Source organism: Cottoperca gobio, chromosome 21, assembly GCF_900634415.1.
Source record: "Cottoperca gobio chromosome 21, fCotGob3.1, whole genome shotgun sequence".
NCBI lineage: Eukaryota > Metazoa > Chordata > Actinopteri > Perciformes > Bovichtidae > Cottoperca > Cottoperca gobio.
The window spans coordinates 14,153,829-14,171,040 of record NC_041375.1 but is presented as its reverse complement, the minus strand read 5'-3'; the positions used below and the strand labels follow the sequence as shown (position 1 = coordinate 14,171,040).

The 17,212-nt window shown below is 40.0% G+C and overlaps 3 protein-coding genes across 6 annotated transcripts in view; all 3 read left to right on the top strand.

The window, feature by feature from the left end:
* Window positions 1–6,043, top strand: part of pkp4 (plakophilin 4) — a 74,641-nt gene extending 68,598 nt beyond the window's left edge. For both annotated transcript variants that reach the window (XM_029458642.1, XM_029458643.1), the window contains 6 exons: window positions 465–657; window positions 1,133–1,217; window positions 1,594–1,711; window positions 1,817–1,957; window positions 2,747–2,811; window positions 5,028–6,043. In XM_029458642.1, coding sequence (XP_029314502.1) covers window positions 465–657; window positions 1,133–1,217; window positions 1,594–1,711; window positions 1,817–1,957; window positions 2,747–2,811; window positions 5,028–5,273 — 848 coding nt within the window. In that variant the 3' untranslated portion in view covers window positions 5,274–6,043. The remainder of the gene's footprint in view (window positions 1–464; window positions 658–1,132; window positions 1,218–1,593; window positions 1,712–1,816; window positions 1,958–2,746; window positions 2,812–5,027) is intronic.
* Window positions 6,044–8,470: 2,427 nt separating this feature from the next.
* Window positions 8,471–10,678, top strand: dap1b (death associated protein 1b). Its single transcript, XM_029459098.1, has 4 exons — window positions 8,471–8,628; window positions 9,645–9,738; window positions 9,828–9,891; window positions 10,044–10,678. Exons 1-4 carry the CDS (start codon window positions 8,559–8,561, stop codon window positions 10,158–10,160), a joined length of 345 nt encoding a protein of 114 aa, XP_029314958.1. The 5' UTR covers window positions 8,471–8,558; the 3' UTR covers window positions 10,161–10,678.
* Window positions 10,679–14,086: 3,408 nt separating this feature from the next.
* The window catches only part of tanc1b (tetratricopeptide repeat, ankyrin repeat and coiled-coil containing 1b), a 99,700-nt gene continuing 96,574 nt past the window's right edge, over window positions 14,087–17,212 (top strand). For all 3 annotated transcript variants that reach the window (XM_029458522.1, XM_029458521.1, XM_029458520.1), the window contains exon 1: window positions 14,087–14,220. The gene's annotated coding sequence lies outside the window, so the exon portion shown is untranslated. The remainder of the gene's footprint in view (window positions 14,221–17,212) is intronic.

Below are 17,212 nucleotides of genomic sequence, written 5' to 3'. Positions count from 1 at the left end.
CAATGCAGCAGTGACGCCTCTAGGCAGCTGGGGGAGGAGTTGCAGTGTTGTGTTAAAGGTGCTTTTGGTTTTGTGTTTGTTGTGTGTGTGTGTGTGTGTGTGTGAGACTTTATGCTGCATGTATTCAGGTCCTTCAGCTGGGCTGCTCTGCTGAAGGAGAGATAGGGGAAACAATCCTTTTTTCTTTTCTTTTTTACACCAGGATGCTCACACTCCAACGTCCTTCTGATGATAACGCAATGTCATTTAGGAAAACTGCCGACCTTGCTGCAGTCTCGAGCAAAATGATATTATGCATGATATAGAAATAGCAAAATATAGTGTAGGTCACTGTGGCAGAAAACATAAATGCAGTGAATGTCTGTATGTCTCCTCTCTGTGGATAAGCTTCTGCTCACAAACCTGCTCCACAGTACGTCATAATGCGTAAGCTGCATGTCTCACTTCCCCCTCCTCCCTCTCAGGGAAGTATGCGATGAGGGACCTGGTCAATCGTCTCCCCGGGGGAAACACCACCCTGCTGTCAGACGAGACGGTGGCGGCCATCTGTTGCACCCTGCACGAGGTCACCAGCAAAAACATGGAGAACGCCAAGGCCTTGGCCGACACGGGCGGCATCGAGAAGCTGGTCAACATCACCAAGGGCAGGGGAGACAGGTGGGCTGCAGCAGCATGTATTTGTCCCTACGCTTTTAGCGAGGGTGTACAGTACACACTCGTGAAAACCTGACTGCTAACATGCTCAAATGCATGCTAGAACATGCATGCTAGAACACACAAACAGTCATCAGCCATATGTGGCTGGAGGCTGGCTTGTACACACTGTCCTGGACATTAGAAAGTGTGAGTTTTACACAAACACTTTACACATTCAAGCGCGCACACACAGACAATATTGAATTGCTCGGAGAAGGAAAAAGCCATAGCCACAGGGAAGGTGGTTTTATGTCCCGGTGGAATGATGGACCAGCAGCTATTTCTAGCTATATGTTCAGTGATGTTCCAGGTTAAAACACACCGATGGCACTCTCTTCCTTCAATCATGTTGCCCTGTAATATTTTCAGTGGGATTTTAAAATGAGGTTAAACTGATTTGGGAATACTCAAATACATGTGTTTGTCTGTTTACTAGATACTCTATGAAGGTGGTAAAATCATCTGCTCAGGTGCTGAACACACTGTGGCAGTACCGGGATCTGCGTACCATCTATAAGAAGGTAAGAACATCGGGACTGATGACATAATGGTTCCGGTAAAACAGTCACCTGCTAATTTTGTCTGTGCACTAAATTAATTACCTGTTTTCTTTTGCAAGAAGAGGCAATTTAACTGAAGAAAAACACTGTAAAAAGAAACGTTGTATAAATAACGTGCACCACTTGTTTGGATTTTACTGAAAAGAAAGACATGTCTTGGAGATGCCACACAACAAAGTGTGCCCTTTTTATTTACTGTGGACCACACAGCAAAGGACTTCTTCAAATATTCCCCCTGTGACCAGAAAACGTTGTTGTTGTTTTTAAGAGTTTTACAAAATCCAACACTTTTCAAGTTATTCAAACCCCCACGTTTCCTCTCTCTTCGACCTCACAGGATGGATGGAACCAAAACCATTTCCTCACTCCAGTGTCAACACTTGAACGGGACAAGTTCAAGTCCCAGCCCACCCTCCCCACCAGCACCATTCAGATGTCCCCAGTCAACCACCCTGGTAGGCTCTAGTTTCCCACAGAACCTGCCATATGAAAGCAGACTCTGCCCGTGAAACAGGAAAACCTCTGGAATGTATTGTTAAAATGTGTTTTTCTCTTCACAGCTGCCAGTGCCACGTCGTCTCCTGCCATGCTGGGCACCAAAGAGCATAGAGACACCATCAGAGATTACCAGAGAGCACAGTCAACTATGCAATTTTATAATTACCAGGGGGACAACAGTATCCATAAAAAGCAGTATACAGGTATTCAACAATACACACATCTGAATGCTAATAAAAGTGCACACAGTTTGCATATTATTAGTCTTTAAAACCGTATTCACACAGTATCCACTATCTGCACCAGAGTGTAATCACAGGCTACCTTCAGGCCCTCTCTGTGCAGTGCTTTATCTATTTTATCCCTCGTACCGCTCCCAGCCGATCCCATTGCCAGTCTCGTGTCCCTGCCAAGACAGTCCTCTCTTATCATCTCCACTAAAGCCTGCCAGCCCTGAGACAGTCAGTCATTTTAATTCGGAGCACTTCATAGCGGGGTCTGCACAGTCAGTGAAGAGAACTGGCCGTCCAGTGGCGGACACTCTACAATGGTGCCATTGTTAGCATGTGGCAGCATGCAGACGGGGGCAGTGAGTGGGTACCCAGACATACTACAGCCAGACGAGAGCTCTTGCCAGCTAGCACTGGAGCAGGGAGGGAGGGAGGGAGGGCAGAGTAAACAAAATGAGCCGCAGCCTCAACATTTCGCGCATTGCACAGCAAAATGGAAATTCAGTTTGAGGATTCCACCGGTTAGATAAAGTGCCAAAGAAAATACCCATCCCATGGGCTAAGCAAACAACATAACATCAGTGGCCAACTCTATTATTTGGTGTTATTTCTCTCTGCAGCACAGCGTAGCACTTCTTGATCCTGCTCTAAATACAGACATTTGCCCTATGGGGATGTGCAGACTTTTTCACTGATCTGTAATGAAGTGTATTTACATCAGGTCCCACTGAAGTGCTCTTTTTATTTATTTTCCTTTTCCAGGGTCTGGAAAGCCTTCTCCATATTACTACTCATCCCCCACAAGAGAGGAGCCCAGAAGAACACAGGTGAATTGAATCATTCTGCATTAATGTTTTGGTTCTACTTCACAGGCTCTGTCTTCTTATCTGCTCGTAGTTCGTCTGCTCTGATTGAACCCGGCCGCGGTACCCAAATGAACTTCTGACTTGGAACATGCTTAATTGTCAGACCTTTCCACCTGAAGCGTAGTGACAACACGATAGTAATAATTGTATACGCATGACACTCTGTGAACTTGTAGTGCCTTATGCTACATGCCCCAAATGTGTGTTAGTGCATGTTGTATGAGATTACCGCGATGTTATTATGTTAATGTCATTGCGTGGGGGGCGCTGCTATAAAAGGTAAATGCAGAACTAATTAGTGTTGCATCCACGGTATTTAAATGTTGGTAGAGGTTAATATGGATCAGAAACAATAACGGCAAAAATACAAGCAACTAATAAATATTTTCATCATGATTTAATCTGTCGATGAACCATTTAGTCGATGAAATGCGAGTCACAATTTCCCATAGCCGCGGGTGAACTCTTCTAAAGGATTGTTTTGTCTGAAGCACAGTCTAAAGATTTTCAATTGCCAACGATTTACGAGGCAGAAAAGCAGCTTGAACAAGAGAATGTTTCATATTTTTGCTTGATAAATGACTTAAAATGATTCAATTAATTAGATTTTTTGTCAATGGATTTATTTATTTTTGACATTTGGCTGATCGTTTCAGGCCTACATGCCTTCATTGTGCAGACTAATAAAACTAACTACAGGTGTGAGCCCACCTTTTGAAAACTAAAACTAACGTTTTCTTCTAGGAAGTGTTTGATAGTAATGGTACAAAGCCCTTGTTTGAGATCCGTGCACCGCGCTGTATAAACCTGGCGAGGACAACCGGCTCTTCCACCCCACTTGACTAATACAAAGAGACTGAAGCGTATTCCACTGTGGATAAATGGCGATGCTGGGAATGACCCAGCACGTCAGCTATTGTCTGAGCGAGAGTGAATGTGACTGCTGGGATTGGGATGGTCTGGGTGCGTCTCAAGCACCTGTCACTGCGGGACACATCCATGTGTGCCCATTCAGATAACGGGAGAAGTGAGAAGGAGGGAGGAGATGGGGGGGGGGGGGGGATAAAAGAGAGAGTTGTGTCCTTCACATCATCACATTTAGACCAGTTAATGCGTGAGGGCATCATCCCCCCATTTCTTTTTTGACAAATTCCATTTATCTTCTGGATTTCTACCATTTACCTTGAAGCAGCTGCATTAGTTGCACGTGTGGACTAGAAGGTGATTCGCTTACCCGCTTAAAAAGAATCCTGCAAAGATGTTTGTGTATAATGTTTCCTTTTCTTACCCTCGTGTGGAAAATGGTAATGAAATCGTCGTGTTCCTGGCAGTAGTGGAAGAGCTACTCGGATGCTTCAAATATAGGAATACTTTGGCCTTTTAGGATATATACTTATTTGCTTTTTGTTCACTCAGTCCTCTTATCCAAGCGTATATTATTTACTTATTTAAAATTGGAATCTGCTAAGTAGACACCAACTAACACGTTCAAAAGTCCAAACATTTCCACGGAAAGACTTGAAGAGAAGCACGCCTGTGGGTGGGGGAGATACGGTGAGCTCCCCATGAAGGCGTACACGTGCGTCAGTGCGGAAAAGTCGCCACAGACACCAGAACTGCTGTACACTACGAAACACAGAGGGCTTAATCAGCCTTGTGTGAACTCGTTTGGTAAAGGCTTAAACAAGTCCTGCACTGCAATTTTAAATAGCATAAAATTAAATACACAAGTACTTCAAAACTGTATTTTTTTAAACCTTAAAGTGTCAGTTCTGGGTGATTTGGCATCGCCTGTGGTTGCCTTGCCTGAGGAGTTGCAGGTGTGCAACTGGTCGTCTGCAACTTTTCATTAACCACTCCGCTGCCAAAATAATGGCACGTCTTGTTTCACAGACTTGTTTCTGGTGAACAAAAAGCTTGGTTACAAATGCACTCTTGTTTCCTGTGACTGCTTCACAATAAAAGCCACCGGGTGTTTTGCTTGGTGGCTTTTATTGTGAAGCATTAAGTTAATGCAGCTCCGACACGGTTGAACTCACAACCATCTGGTGTTGTATTTGGAAGCCGTACTACTAGGCCATCAGCACCCCTGATGCAGTACAGTAATTGAGTACATTTGCTTGTCACTGTTGCCTCTTCATCACATTCATTAGTCTTCCTCTCTCTTACCCTTGCAGCCTGTGTATTATACGGAGGAGCCGGGCAGGAGGAACTACGATACGTACAGAATGTACCTGCAGCATCCCCACGGCTACGACGACCCGTACTTGGAGGAGGTGATCAACTACCCACCCACAGTGGACTACAACTCCCAGCCTCACGGACTCAAATCCACCACCAACTATGTGGACTTTTACGCTAGCACACGGAGGCCTTCCTACAGGGCAGAGCAGTACCCTGGCTCTCCTGACTCCTGGGTATAAGTTTGGAGAGGCTCCTGAGGGGCGTCCACACCCCCGCAGCAAAGGAGAGGAGCCCATGGGAGCTATAAACTTTTTCATGAACTTGGCTTCATAAGTGTGTGAGTTTTAAAGTGAATGTGTGCGTGTGGAGAGGGAGTTCAACTGAGCGATGACAGATGGAAAGACGGAATGTGTGCCAAAGAAGGAAATCAAGGAATGTTTTTTTAAATTATTTTTTATTTAGTAGAGGAAGATGGAATCATGCTGGGGGTCCGTTGAGGGACGATACCCTACACCACAGTGAGGAGACGTGCGTCCTGCTCTGTCTAGATGTTAGTTTTCTTTTCTTTATGAAAGTCTTAGCTGTGATAGCATGGTGAAAGGTGTGAGTCATGTGAGCGAGGGTATGCGGTAAGAGTCAAGATGGGGAATGTGTATGTGCTGAAGCCAAAATGGCTCATGAACTCATATCTGTTAAAAAAAAAAAAAAAAACAATAACAGTAAACTAATGATGTTAGATTGTACAGAGGGATCAAATTGTATCTGTACTTAATGTTGAAGCTGTGTAATGCCATGGAGTCTTGTACATTTCTTTCATTTTATTGTAAATACAGAAAAAAACATGTTACCTGGTTTACATTCATCAGCACTGGTTAAAAAAATAAAATAAACTTGTGCCATGTTAAATCTCTATAGATATATAAATATATGAAAAGATATGTGGACAAAGATGGCATCATAACACAACCATGCTAAAATAATAAAAAAAAGGTCAGTTTTGTTTTTTAAACATGTGTAATTGCATCTTTTCATAGGTACGGTGCAAATATATCTTCCACACTGTGTTTACTGCCATTTGTTATGCACACAAACAGAAATGAGTGAGAATATGAAGAAACCCAAAAAATAAATCAAACTCCCAACATTGTATTCACACAGACATGAGTGCAGGGAGACTGGCTTAGCTCTGTGTTTCATTAAGGTGTGTCTAATGGGTCCACATGAATTTGTAAACGTCCAGATTTTTTTAACAATTTGTGCGAAAGCTTTCAGTCCATGTTCAGAATGTAAACGTTCACATCTGCACATCTTGAATAAGTACAGACAGGTAAGCAGATCATGATTACCACTTGCCACTAAATGCAAAGTGCTGGTGTGGACCATATAACTATCGGTGTGTTGCAGAATCAACATGTACTTCTCTATAAAGTAGTGATCAGGCTTGCAATCACTAAATGTTTTCTATTCATGTAAAGAAGGACAATCACCCCCACCTCTCAATGTAGCATTGCTATGTAGCAGGAGTCCTAGTAATAGTAGACTTCTAGTCTTTATGATTACTCAGAGCGCTTTTACAACACGAGTCAGCATTCCTCCATTCACACACTGGTGGCCATCAGGAGTTATTTGGGGTTCAGTATTTTGCCCAAGTACAACATGTTGACCGCAGGGACTGGGGATCGAACTTCCTTCCTTCCGCTCCACCTCCTGAGCAACTGTCGAAGAAGCATAATACATGTCTACGAATATGAGAAGAAAATAAAACCACAAACAAGAAAAAAGATTAAGAAATTATAGTAGGAGCCCCCCGCCTCCTCTGGAGTTTAGTAAAGGTATGAGTTAATATACTAAAACTACGCTCATGTACAAACGAGGACAAAATGCAGATCCTCAGCCTTTCCTGTATATTCCCCCAGGTGGTCTGTGATTGGCTGCAGGTCCCCAGCTTCACCAGCCAATGATATGGCAGAGGAGAATGTCTGGGAAGCAACAAAGCAGAACGTATTAACACATTTTAACATTCACACATCCCCCTATAGAAGGATGTAACCGTCTGTAAGTAAATGAAACATGAGAATTAGAGTTAACACATTTTTGCTTCGTCTGTTTTCTCGTCCATGGCGGGATTAACCTGCAAACATTAATTGCTGGTCACCTATTAAACCCTTATTTCTCCCCCTAACTGTGCAAAATATGCAGTTTTTCTACATTATGTGGTCCAAGGTTTGCGGTGTGATAACTGGATTACACACATACATACCAAACTAAAATGATGAAGGTCTTAAAACTAACCTTTATGGATCTTTATCAAGATCAGGTAATAAAGCAGGACAGCCTTATGTCAGTTGATATTTTTACTTTAGTGCTGCTGTATATTCCCAAAACAAATGTGTTAATTAAATAAGCAGAAACCGGTTGACAGAGTGGAGCTTTCAGGGACATTGGAACTCCCAACACTTATTACCACCAATAGTTGTTGATGTACATTAAGTGCCTGCTGCACGTAGCACACAAACACATACTGTACCACCTCAGACACTGAGACACACAATACAAATGATACCCTCCAACACAGCAAACAATCAGCTAAACCTATGCTTGTTCAGACAGCAATGACCTTAGCACAGCTGAGGGTTAAGCCTCACTGATTTCAAATGAACCCACTGTAATCCTAAGGTGACACAACAGGTCATGTAGGATAACATGGAGACACAAATTACTTGTGTTATGTGTGTGTTTAGAAACAGATTGTCGGTCAAACGTGATTCTTTGGATTTACACACATGGTTACACACCCACAGGCGTTTTCATTTGTGTTTGACTAACAGCCTCCTGACTCCTGTTAGACCTGTTGGGGAAACATTAAGTTAAGTGACACTTTTAAGTATGAGGAGGCTATTTAAAGAAGAAGAAGAACCATACAAGCCAACCTCACTCTCACTCACACCTGTGAAGATGTACATACTCTACCATATGGGTGTACAGCCTACTGATATCAACATTTAGTTCCAGTAAGACAATATTAAGATATCTATCTGCATATGCATTCTTACACAAAAGAACCATAATTTTCCACCTCTGATAGAGGGTTTGTTTTTGTTGTGTTTTATATATCCTATTAAACAATGCTTGTAACCAAATGTGAATGTATTTAAAGCCCCACTGTCTTTGTCAGGCAGTTTCAGAGCAGTTGTTGTTTGAGGTGCTTCTTCATTTGAAATTGTACGGTTTTGTCAATATTTTCAAAATAAAACTATAAAAATTATAAATAATAAATAATAGGAACAACTTGAATAGATGCACGCAAATACGGGCGTATTTCCCAGAAGTAAATTATCAATTTGAAGCTATTCAGTTTCGCTTTATTAGTCAAAGCTCAACATCAGTAAAAAAAAAAAAAAGAAATAGGCGTCTCTGTTGCTGCGTGCTTCCTGTCAACGTCATCTTTGTTTGAGCATAAAAACAACCAAGTGGGCGTTCAGTGTGTGGTGCTTTCTTTTCTTTTTGTACGGAAAGTTTCAAAAATGGTGCAGCAACTCTCCAAATCTGGGGTGAAGGAGTCTCCTTTGTTGAAGGCTGGTCACCCTCCTGCAGGTAAACTGTTGTTCGCGCGGACTTCGAGTTGCACTGATGCTTTTCTTTCACTACGTAAAGCCAAAGCGTTGTTGTTTTCACTGCTCGCTGCAGATCGAGAGCCGTGCAGACGTGGAGTCAAATATTCTAGCCGTTTTTTGTGTATTCTTTTACAACACGTTGTGATTCGCGGGTTGGTGAATTGTGTTCGTATCGTAGAAAACCAATTGATTCGCTGATTTTTATTTGTGATAAATTCTGATTGCATCCAACCTGCGACGCTTGCATTCCACCCTCACGCACTTTAATTGCAAGCAGGCCCCTGCTGAAAGTAACACCATGTTCTCACTGGCTGAACGCTGGCATAGGCACGATCAAATGTGTACAAAAACCCTGTCCTTAAAACCCACTGTTATTAGAAGCAATTTGACAACTGGAGATTTATTTTATTTTAGTATCCTTTTTTTTTTTTTTGTAGTCTGCTCCTTTTTTGTTGTTTTTATAACGTTACTAATGCATTTATTTGAATTGTTTTTACTTTTAGTTTCCATTGCACGATTTAAAGGGAAGTGCTTAATGGTCTACTCAAGAAGTTTTTTGCATCAGTGACTTTAAAAACTCATAAAAAAGTAAGTCGTAGTGACTCACAGGCTGTGGCTTTAGTGTGGGGGCTGACTTCTAAATTGTTATATATCCTGAGGCTAAAAAATAAAATACAATTTATTTTTGAAAAAATGCCATTTTGTGTAGTGGAAATATTTTCCTTTTTGTTACTGCTTTTAATCCTTTTATGACTTCTCAGAGTTATCCCTAACCCCAGGTTGGGACCCACTGTAAACATGTTGGCCACTCCTTCAAATTGGACTCAAGTTAATGACTGCCCGTCATACTTTAACAATCTGTATAGTATTTTGAATGGCAATATAAATCTGAACATTACTTTGTAGATGTTTTTGTTTTTGTTTTCATGTTTCAGGGGGTCAGGAGTTGATTTCTCATCACTTTCATTTAAACTGTTTTTGTCTCTGGTTCAATAGTGAAGGCTGGAGGTAAACGGGTAGCCAAGAAAAGCTTGGAAGACACCCATCATGGGACTCCAGAGAAGGACACCAAGCGTTCTGATAAACAAAGGTAGGCTGACTGTCTGCATCTATAACTTCTTCTACTAATTAAATGTGTGTTTTTATTAAAGTTAAGTGAACTATTTGATCTTGCCGCAGATCCCTCACCACCTCCAACAGGATGCAACAAGTCAGTATACTTCTGGCAGGAACTCTTGACAAGGTAAACAAAACATTACCTTTTTTTTTTTTTTTTTAAAGCCAGTTCTTACTTTTGCATTTCAAGTTCATTCCTGCTGAGCAAACTGGATTAGATGCAGTGCCTCAGGCCACAGAGCCTTGTGTGTAATAAACTTCTGCCTGATGTATTTGCAGCTGAGCCATGAATTCCCAGAGACACCAGTGAGTGTGAGGCACAGCAAGGTGCGTCCTGCAGTGGAGAAACCCCACACCCCCCGGACCTTTCTCATCCAGCAGCCGAGGAAGTTTTGAACAACGTGTTACAGAATGCCCCAGAGGGAACCATGTCAAGTCAACTGTGAAAGACTAAATGAAGGGTTAGGCACGTGAGGGGACTGACGGGATGGAGAGTTTTCATCAAGCTCAGTTTACTTTCTAGGCTGTTCTTGTTTGTTTATAATACTATAAACCAGCATTTAATGTGCCTTTTTTGCTAGTGTTAAGAGAAATACTGCAGTATTTCCCAGCTGATGGCGTTTGGGTATGTTTTATGTGAGGGTTAGGGATTGTGCAGTTGAGGGAGGGGGGGGGGGGGGGGGGGTTTCCAGTGAGAACTTCACTTTGTATTGCTTGGCACTTAATAGATTTAATAATAAAACAATATTTGCATGCCATCACTATATTGCAGATTTCCTTATTCCTCAAGGTTTATTTTGTAGTAAGCTACGACGACCACTAGATGGCAGCACATGGTTGTTTATTACATTAAAAAAAGTCAGGATTTTTGTACAAACTAAACTAAATTGCAATTATAACTTTCATTTCACTTTTTCAAGCCTTTATTCACTTGCATACATTCCATGTGCATTGCAACAACGAGTGTAAACGAGAGTCTCCAATGACTACTACTACAAAAAAATATATATATATTAAAAAAAAAAAGACTTCTTATCTTTCCAAAGGTGCTATTTTAGTATCACCTGAATTAAGGTCTCTTTGGATGATTCCAGTATGTAGTAGTGAATCACCGTTAAATGGTCAATGGAAGAACTCTCCGGTAACTTCCCATAAAGGCTAGTTAGGTCTTGTCCGTCAACAAGAAGCACATAACAGAAGCAAGAGACTACCGAAGATGAGTAAAGAGAGGTTTTAGTGTTTAACAAAATGCTAATTTTCAACACCTGTCCAAATTATTCTTTTAAATTGAAGGGTAAAGTCTGTTTTTATTTAACTAACGTGAAATCGTATTTCAAAATCTAAAGTATCCATGCTGATTAGAGTCCCATCATTTGTGTGAAGTTGTATCCTGCGGGGGGCCAGAAATCTCCATATGCATGAAACGATCAAGCCACCCTGACGTTTGCTTATGTAGGACAGAATGCAGAAACTATCATGTAATCCTGTCGGCACTTCTTTGAAGGTAGGCCTCTTTAAAAGAAGCGGTCCAGGTGCCTCGTATCGTATTTCTGTCAGTCATACCAAAACATGAGCTACTACAGTATGTTCCATATCATGGATGTGGTGCAGACAAGTGAGGCAAGTGATTCTTCGGTTTTTAATTATTTTCTTGCCTAATTTATGAATGCAGGCCTGGGGTGCATTGCAAATGAGGTGGAAGAAGGCAGATAGATGGCCAATTGGATTATAAATTCCTCAGCCTTCATACATCACATGTTTCTGTCATGTTTGTGCTGAAGAATAAACCCTGATGGAAAGCAAGACGACCACGTTAAAAGACGAGGCACTGTAAAGAAGTGTTTTTTCTAAACTGCTTTCAGATTGTAAACCAGTTTACATTCAAACGCATAGTGAGGTTGAGTTGTTTTTTATCCTCCAGTCGACATGAATGAATGTTTTTTATGTCATATTATAGAAGAGACAGGAATACCACATGCAGTACATAACCACTAAATATAGCTGTTGCATACAGCTATGCATGTTTGCTAACAAAAAAGTAAAAGACAACACAAACACATATAGGCCTATGTATAAATATATGTGTATAAATGTATTTATATACATATGTGTATAAATGTATTTATATATATATGTATACATCTATAAATGTATATATATTAATAATATATATTTATACATGAATATATATATATATATATATATATTAATATATGTATAAAAACATAGATATACAATATTAAATATATAAAATATCTCGTTTTGGGAAATATACCTCATGTTGAGGCTACAGAGACTATTTCCTCCAGGACAGATTATATTTTACTGTTCTAAATTCAAACAATCCCAATTTATAGCTATATGGATTTGTTGCCCATTTTTCAACAACTGAAAAACTAAAATATTTTAATAAACCAATATTAACAATTTCTTTCCAAATGTATGCTCTCTCACACCTTACTTTCAGAAATAAATATACTATCCTTTTTTGGGACTTTTTAATTCACAGGGTGTATAAACTACCTGAGCTTGGGGAATGAACACTGAGTAATGCTATACTTAGGCACACCTTGACACCACAGAATGTGCCTTTGTGTCTAAATGATCAGTTTAAAAAAAAAAAAAGGTGTGAAAATATAATAGCTACTCCACCCCTAAGCCCCAAACTGGTTTGAGTGTGAACATGCAAGTGTGTTTTGTTCTTGTGTGTTATGTGTGTGTCATGTCCATGCATTCATGTTTGCATCAGAAAGCCCACAAACAATATCTGCTCGTTTGTTCGCCAACAAAGTACTCGACGATAGCCTTGTAAACACAATGAGCCGACCTAAAATTCTCTGTGATGGTCATGCTGTTCACACATGCCTTTGATGCCATCTGTGTGTGAAGTTCAGAGACCTCTCCAGCTCTGTTTGAGGAGTGGAGCAGTTGGTGGTCTTCTGACTTGCAGACATGGTGCATTTCACTGCCAGTGTCTGCCCATTCCCCCGCCATCTGAAGAGCCTCGCTGACCCAGTGACGCCCACCACACTGCTGAGAAAACACTGCACACCGACAGTATAACAGCGCCTCACTCGGAGCGGTGGGATGACTGAGAAGATGTGGTTTGCAGTCCAAAAATGAAATCCTATCGCCACAGTACACTTTTAAGTTAATTTCTTATATGGCAGCTTACACAGAAAACAATAGTTTAATTCAAATTAAATGAAAAGAAACACACAATTAATGATTTTATGACATTACACTTCTGCTGAACATGTCTTTGCGCTTGAATCAAACTGCATAACATATTGTCACCTCATGAGGTCACCATAGACTAAGGTATGAGACCAACAGCCTAGAAAGCCTTTCTAGTAAGCATTTGCACTTTCAAGCTTTGGCATGATAGGTTCAGTAGATACTTCTTTATACCTGAAAACATTTAAGCCTCTCAAATAACATTTAAATGAAGATATATATACTGATATGTATTATATGATTAGATTCAGCAGTAGTCTACATAAAAAGCTACTGAATGACATCCTGATTTTAACTGCCACGAATAGAAACCTAAATCAATTAGGCTTAATTTACATAAAAGCATTGACTCATGTTTCAACCCATCGATCTACTAATGTGCACCAACAAGGAGGAAGTTACTTCATAAGATTGCTAGTGGAGGGAGAACTGGTCATTTTAAATGTTTGCATCAATAGGTTATTTAAAGTAAAGCTAATTTTATAAAGTTACAGTGCCCAGATTGTTTAACTAAAACCACAATGTAATGCATATACTCTATTACAAGTATGATATTCAAAATTGTGTTTGGACTATGAAAAGTGCACAAGAATTAGCAGCAAAATATATTATTAGTAAGTGTTTTTTACAAAGACTGGCCGCATTCAGAGTGATACATCTTCAATGCAAAGCAGCATTTTAATGTGTGATGCCACGTTTATATACCCTTGGATAGTTTAAGCACCATGTTTTATGAGCTTCTTTATATCTTGTGTGTAAAATCTTAATCTGCACAGTAGCAAATAACAATATACCAAAGATTAATGTATGGAGTAAAAGGTACTATATAAAACAATAATTTTGAGTATTTCTGGCACCATACCCCTGATTACCCCGCTTAAATTACAAGTTGCAAGCAATTACAGTTGTCCTAATACACGTATCTTGCATCGCAATCATCCTGTCGTGTCCATGAGGCATGCTCAAAGAAATTAACAGGAAGAGGGAAAGAGGAGGAGGAAGGAGGGGGGGGGGGGGGGGGGGTAGTGTGTCCTGGTTCCCTGCCCTCTGTTGATGTGCCTGCCTCCCTCACAGATGACCTCATGCGGGGAGGAGGAGGAGCCCATCGGCCCGTAGCATACCTTGGTGGATCAAGTGGGGACTGAGTTCGTGTGGAGATACGCTGAAAGACTGGGGAAAAGTTTTTTTTGGGTATTTTCATATCCATGACATTTATCAGGTAAGATTTACAAACACATTCACAAGTTGTCTGTGTCTACGGAGTTAGCCTGAAAATGTCGGTTCAGAAAAGTAGAGATAAGTTGTTCCAGTCAGGAGTTTTAGTGGCAGTTAGTTTTGGAGGAATGTCGGGACATGCCCATTGAGCTGTCGTCAAAACCAACGGGAATGACAGCAGTGTGTTTTATTTTCAAGTTATTAAGGGTAATTTAACTTCTGTGGTCGAGTTATTTTCTGTGTACCTTACGTTACTTAACGTTATTGTTGCCGTTACTCATGCTAGCTAGCTGAACAAGCTCAGTTGCTATGTTACGTTGAATCAAACATAACGTTTCCGTTTAGTTTGGTGTGAACTGGCGCTAACGGGACACACACTGAAACGTATTAACCCTTTTTAAAAAGATGTCACTTTTGTGTGTGTGCGTGTGTGTGTGTGTGTGTGTGTGTGTGTGTGCATCGTTTCCTGGCATTAAACACCTCAAAAGATTTTGGCACGATGGTTTATCTTTGAAGAGTTTCGAGCAAGATCGATTAGTCGATCAATTGATTAACTGTTTAGATTATATTGGCAACAGTTTTGCTAATGTTTCATTTAAAAAGAGGCAAAAAGCTAACCTTAAAGACAGATTTATACTTAATACATATTTATACTTAGTTAAGTGAAAGTAAATTGCTGATAAAAATTATATTTTCCTTTTGAAATAGGGCTGCAATTATTCATCTATATCTTTTTTTGCTTTCTATGAAATCTCAGAAAATAGTTAAAATGCCTGTCATCATTTTCCAGAGTCAAATGTGATGATGATGTGTTTTGTCTGACCAGCAGTCTAAAACCCAAAGTTATTCCATTAACAATAATAGCCAGGAAAATGTCATTATCGATTGATTGTTTAAGTCAGTAATATTGAGCAAAATACAAATATCTCTTCTAAGTTTTATATGATTGTAAATATAATATATTTTGGGTTTTCGATAAAACAAGCAATTTGAGCTGTCACCCTTATGCTGGGAAATTGTGATACTGAAATAAAAAAATACAATAAAAATAGATAGATTAAACATTGATTGATTTAAAAATATATCTTGAAAGTACATATTCATTAATAATGATAATGATCATTAGTTTTGCAACCTTGCAGATGTTGTCTGTTTATATAATTTCACTGCAAAATAGCCTAAATTGCTTGTTGCTAGACATCCAAGAAGAGAAGTAATACTTATTGTGGAGTAACATCCTGCTTAGTAGGATGCAGATGTTTTACAAAAAGGTTCATTACTTTTCTTATAACTGTGTGGTCTTGTTTGATGCTAATGTTAGTCTGTATTTTGTGATTGGACGCAGTGGTTTTCAAACCAGAACCCAACCCAGATATAGTAGTAGGTTTAAGCCTACAGGACTGTAATCTTGTTCGCCCACATGGATTGAGTCATTGAAGTTTGACCACTGGCTGTATATTACTTTAGCTGTTTTCAGCTTATTTTTCAATGGAAGAATCCTCTTGTAACTCAGCCAGGTGTTCGAAGTAGCTCTGTTTTCCCCTTAAGAGAAATTGCTTGTAAATGTCAAGATGCAGCTTTGATCTCTGAGAACACATGAAGTCATCGATTCAATGTTCTCTCTGAAGAAGTGATATAAAGCCTTCATAACCTCTTGTCGTCTACCTGCCATAACATTAGCTATTTCCTGTGTTGAGTTAATTGTCTCAATTTAGCTTAAAGGGCACTTCCACTGTATATACAGTGTTGATTTTCCATTTCAAACTCAACAGGTGAAACAGGCTTTGCTGCTGACAATCATGCTGACTGCCCGTTAACTTGGAGATAGTCAGTATTAACGTTCCAACATAATTTCAGGCAATTTTACGCTGATTATGGAACCATTACCGTGGATTTGCATGCCTCTATGCCAAGGCTAGACAGCTACCCCAATTGTCTACCAACTGCAGAATTAGAAGATGTTTGCACTACCGAGCACTCATCTTATTGAAAGTGCCACAAGAGTCTGCCTCCCAGTCTCTACAGAGCCTGGTTCCCATGGTCCCTGGCCAGTTGGCCAGTAACAGATGCTGGCATCAGAGTTGCATTGTTATGGCTGAGGAGGGAAAGTTATTGGAGCCAGTGACCTGACAGACAGCACATACTGAGTTGTTGATGATGATGATTTTGTACATTTGAAAGGGGCTACTCATTGTAGAAGCACATGGTTCCAATAGGAAAGACATATATTTAGAAATGATTTGGGTTCAGGACCCCTACAGTCAGCATACTGTTCAACCGAGATTGCCTTTAATATAAGCACCAACATAATGTCCTATAACACTCTTAGGATGCTCTTAAACCTAACTTATATATGTTTCAAATGATCTCCTGGTTGGTTTGCTTCGTAGGGCTGGTATGAAAGCTGTCATTACAGTAAACGTGGGATTTTAGCTTCAATTTGAAAGCTAACGTACTATTATCAATCTACTTATCATGAGAGCTCTTGAGGAAGCAACCTCCTATGCTATCTATATGTAAATGATCTTCATAATGTGTACTATATGGGGATATTCTATCATGGCCATGACACTTTCCCATGTCAAAATCATTGAGATGGTTTTAGGGCATGTTGTGACATAATGGTGTAATAGCAGAAGAGGCAAAAAGCAGTTACCCCGTGAGCACCTGGAACTTGAACACAGCTGAGGTTGTTATGCACTTCTTTTGTGTTTAATACCATGCTGTGGGGGGAGACACAATCTCCTGCAATGAGATAGCTGAAGTGATCCTAAAAAACGAACATGGCTAACACTGCAAAAGTATGATAATACTCTATTTACTCTTTATTATTATTATTATTATTATTATTATTATTATTATTATTATTATTATTATTATTATTATTATTATAAAGAAGACTCCTGTCAAGTTCTAAAATGCCTAGATATTTCCCAGGCAAAGAAATCATGTTGCATTCTCAGCGTTGGGATGAAGGATCATACACAAGCCCACTG